Source organism: Carya illinoinensis, chromosome 15 (genome assembly GCF_018687715.1).
Source record: "Carya illinoinensis cultivar Pawnee chromosome 15, C.illinoinensisPawnee_v1, whole genome shotgun sequence".
In the NCBI taxonomy this organism is placed as follows: Eukaryota; Viridiplantae; Streptophyta; class Magnoliopsida; order Fagales; family Juglandaceae; genus Carya; species Carya illinoinensis.
Genome location: NC_056766.1, coordinates 37,592,280 through 37,596,841, shown reverse-complemented (window position 1 = coordinate 37,596,841; position 4,562 = coordinate 37,592,280). Strand labels below are relative to the sequence as shown.

Below are 4,562 nucleotides of genomic sequence, written 5' to 3'. Positions count from 1 at the left end.
CCTCATGGGCTTCCTCTCCATAGCCTCATTTCCCTGCAACTCTCTCTCTCTCTCTCTTCGTGGCACTACCTCACACCGTGTGCCCCCATACACGGCTACCCACACCACCATACTACTACCACCATGATCCCCTGACCACCATGACCTTCTCTAGCCATTTCCATGCCCAACCAAAGTTCCCACCTCTCTCACTCTGCCACACTCTCTCACGGCCTCTCCTCCACCTCATGGCCAGATCTACTGCCGTGGACCACCACCCATCAACCACCTCGCCACTATAGCTCTATCACACCTCCCTCAAACTCCTTCATGTCTAGCCAAGCTCCCTTAGCTCTCCCTCTCCATTTCCCATGCTTTGAGACCCACGACCCTATCTCCTCCAGGAACCACCGTGCCTTCACCGTGTGCCACCTCGGCACCACCATGAGGCCACCACTCAAGGACCATGACCAAACCCTCCTATGCTTAGATCCACACTCGTAGCCACCTCTAGTAGCCCAAACAACTACCATATGCAGTTTAACTGCCACGTATGACTCTTCCAACACCTTTAATCGTAACTGGCAGCGAGCAATGTACGGGTTATCCCGTCGATGGTATAACCCTCTATCCCTTGTTATTTATATTAAATATTAGTTGATAGGTTGTGGACTGTGCTATTAGTATTGTGGAGTTCGCTGCATAGTTGTAAAGTGAAGTGTGGCTGTGTAGTGAAGTGTTGGGCTTGACTGTGTAGTGTGCTATGAAGTATGGGTGTGAAGTACATGCCATAGTTGTGGTGTGGCGTATTGTGAGGGAGTACACGTGGTGCGTACTCCATGTAGTGCGGTGATGCATTGTGAGGCATGTGTCGTAGTGATTAGGGGTGGCAATTTGTGATACGACCCGTTAACCCAACATGAACACGACACGATAAAAGCGGGTTTGGGTTTAGTCTTATCGGGTTCGGGTCAAAACGGGTTAACTCGTTAAGACACGATTGCTTAACGGGTCACTAACGGGTCAACCCGTTTTGACCCGTTAAAAAAATAAATTTACTTATCTATCCTTAGATCCCTTCTATCTAAAAACAGAAGAAAAAAAAACCCTAATCCGTAATACACTAACACGGTACCTCAGACTTAGCGCCACACGGTCTCAAATTTCATCTTAGCACCGCACGGTCTGCACATTGCACAGTCCTCAAACTTAGAAAGGGGATGATGGGGATCTTAGGTTTCTGAGGGAAAAAAATTCTGGGGGAGATTGGAGAAGCAATTCTGGTGCACAGCTGGGCTTCGGTGGTGTTTGTGTTGCACGGATTGGCTGGTGCATAGCTCAGTGTGACAGTGCGCAACTGGGAGTCGGTCATCCCGTCTGGAGTCCAGCCGTCCAGGTATCTTTAATTCTTCAACGGTTCAACGGCGCAGCAGCAACAGTGGCACAACCTCGGCCTCTTCTCACACCGCCCCCCTCTTTGTCTTCAACCCACGCAGCAGCGGTCCACGGCCACACCCAGTGGCACACGGTGGCTAGCGCCACGCCCACTTCTCAAGCCCACGACCACATCCAGTTTCAAACTTTCAAAGGTGAATTTTTCAGTTCCGGATTTTTTTTTTCTCTAGTTTTTCAGATCTCTAGTTTTTTTTTTTTTTTCTTTAGTTTTTCAGATCTCTAGTTTTTTTCTCTAGTTTGAGGTAAGATCTCTAGTTTTTTGCTAAGTATTGTTGCTGAGTTTGCTGAGTATTGTTGCTGAGTTTGGTTAGTTTTATTTGGTTAGTTTCATGTGCATGTTTATTGCTGAGTATTGTTGTTGGGTTTGGTTAGTTTTATTTGGTTAGTTTCATGTGCATGTTTATTAAGAAATCGAATCTGTGATTTTATTATGTTGGACAGTCCAATTTGGTGTGAGAACCTCAACATACATAATTTATTTTCAGAAAAATATCGTTGAAACCAGTTTGGATACACAGTTCGGTATACATAGTTCGGGATTTAGAGACTTCCAGTTGAAACCAGAGCTTCTTTGAGCCATTGTGGATTCGGGATTTGAACATCCATCAGAAGGCAAGTTCTAACCTATTTTTTCCTTATATATCTCAGTATTTCAACAATATGCTTGCTGAATTGTTGAAATTTGGAAGTTCCAACATTTTTTTGCCTTTGAAAAATAACAGAAGAAGAAAATAAATTTGATTGTTTAGTCTCTTTGATTGTTGCTCTTTTGTTTAGTCTCTCTGATTGTTGATTTTCATGTTTGCTTTTTTTAAAATGTCAGATGAGTGAGACAACATTGGGAAATGAAGATTTGATTGACTTGGAAGGGATGGACTCGGAAAGTTTCGCAAATGAAGACGCTAAAACAAAATGAAGGAAAAAGGTTAAATGTGTGGAGTTTCTTTGAGATGGTTCCCGATTTTGATAAAGTTGGTGATTGTAAGGCACGAGCCAAGTGCAAGATGTGTGGAGCTACTTACTTGGCAGCGAGCAAATATGGAACTGGAAATTTGAAGCGTCACATTGATACATGCCCTAGAAGAAATACACGAGATATTGGTCAGTTGATGTTGGGGCAAAATAGTGGATCTATTTCGGTAAGCATTTCTAAATTTGATCATGTGCAATATAGACAACTTTTGGTAGAAGCTATTGTGAAGCATGATTTGCCTTTCCGATTTGTTGAATATTTGGGGGTGAGAACTTTTATGCAATATGTGCGTCCAAATATTCCAATTATTTCTAGAAATACTGCTAAGGCTGATTTGCATAAGATATTTCATCGGGAAAAAAAAAGGATTAAATACATGTTGAGTGATGCTCCTGGTAGAATTTGTCTGACATCTAACTTGTGGACTTCTCTGAGTACTGATGGTTATATGTGCGTTACAGCACATTTTCTGGATAAGAAATGGGATCTAAAGAAAAGGGTTTTAAATTTTTCTTTTATGCCACCACCACATAATGGCATATCTTTGTTTGAGAAAATTTATAATTTGCTATGTGAGTGGGGAATTCAAGACAAGATTTTTACTTTAGACAATGCTTCTTCAAATGATGTGTAGGTAGAGTTGTTAAGAACTCAGCTGAATATTAAGAGAGCCCTTGTTTGTGATGGTGAATTTTTTCATCTTTGTTGTTGTTGTTGTCATATTCTCAATTTGGTTGTACAAGATGGGTTGAAAGCAATTGATTGTGCTATTCAAAAAGTTCTTGACAGTATCAAGTATGTCAAGGGATCACAATCAAGGAAACAAAAATTTTTAGATTCAATAAAACAGATGTCTTTGGATGGTAGGAAGGGGTTGAGACAGGATGTCCCTACTAGATGGAATTCAACTTTTCTTATGCTTGAGAGTGCTATTTTCTATCGTCGTGCCTTTTGTCATTTGGAATTAACTGATTCCAATTTTAAACACTGTCTATCAATATCTGAGTGGGAAAAAGTGGAGAAGATTAACACTTTCTTGGAAGCTTTTTATGATGTCACTTGTGAGTTTTCTGGAACCAAATACCCTACAGCCAATTTGTACTTTCTAGCAGTGTTTATGATTTATTTGACATTAAAACAACACTCTGAAAGTGAAGATGACTACATGAGGAATATGTCTTGTCAAATGCTTGCGAAGTTTGAGAAATATTGGTCTGAATTCAATGTGCTATTGGCGATAGCAGTTATATTGGATCCTCGATACAAGCTTCATTTTGTTGACTTTTCTTATACGAAGCTTTATGGAAATGGTTCCCTGGAGTTTTTAAATGTTCGTACCAAAATGGCATCTCTTTTTATGGAATATAGTTCTTCTAGTGCTCCCACAAGTTGTACCACGACTTTTGAAAGAAGTTCTAGTAGAACGGAAAGTGAATCTTCTTCTGGTAGATGGAATAGAGTCAATAAACAAGTATTTCAGGTAAATTCAAATAATATTTTTTTGTTTAATGATTTATATTATATTGTTTTATTATTTTATATAACATATTCTCAATAGGATTTTTTTATTTTTATTTGGTATAGGAATTTGATTCATTTGGAAGTAATGATCTCACTGCCCATATGCAAAAAAGTCAATTGGAGCTGTATTTGGATGAACCTAGGACATATAGAAATGCGAAGATTGATATTCTTTCCTTTTGGAAAGGAAATGAATTTCGTTATCCTGATCGTGCTTATATGGCTCGTGATATTTTGAGTATTCCAGTTTCCACAGTTGCATCTGAATCTACTTTTAGTGTTGGTGGGCGTATTATTGATAGTTCAGGAGTGCATTGAAACCAGATATTGTTGAAGCATTAGTCTGCACAAGAGATTGGTTATATGGCGAGAAAGCCGAAGTCGAGGGTAACATTATTATTATTATTATTTTATTAAATTCTATCTTAATTCTTTTACTAATGTCATTTTTTTTGTTTCATAAGAACACAAGAAATGAACGAGTTAACTGAAGATATAGTGGAGTTGGAGAAAAATACCAATGAGGACACCACACTTCCTTCAGTCCCTTCTGTGGGTTCATAATTTATTTAGATTGGTGTGTGTATCATCTTATTTGGAATTGTAATATTAATATTTGCAATGTGTGTTTGAC

At 39.3% G+C, this 4,562-nt stretch overlaps 1 protein-coding gene across 1 annotated transcript; it reads left to right on the top strand.

Moving 5' to 3' along the window:
• Positions 1–3,145: 3,145 nt before the first annotated feature.
• Positions 3,146–4,327, top strand: LOC122297518 (zinc finger BED domain-containing protein RICESLEEPER 1-like). The gene is made up of 2 exons (XM_043107601.1): positions 3,146–3,887; positions 3,992–4,327. Exons 1-2 carry the CDS (start codon positions 3,258–3,260, stop codon positions 4,244–4,246), a joined length of 885 nt encoding a protein of 294 aa, XP_042963535.1. The 5' UTR covers positions 3,146–3,257; the 3' UTR covers positions 4,247–4,327.
• The last annotated feature ends 235 nt before the right edge of the window (positions 4,328–4,562 follow it).

What these genes read in the sequence shown, in the direction of transcription:
- LOC122297518 (XM_043107601.1), top strand. Translation starts at nt 3,258, where the DNA reads ATGTCTTTGGATGGTAGGAAGGGGTTGAGACAGGATGTCCCTACTAGA. An exon ending in TCAATAAACAAGTATTTCAG is followed by an intron (nt 3,888 to 3,991) that starts GTAAATTCAAAT and finishes TATTTGGTATAG; the next exon opens with GAATTTGATTCATTTGGAAG.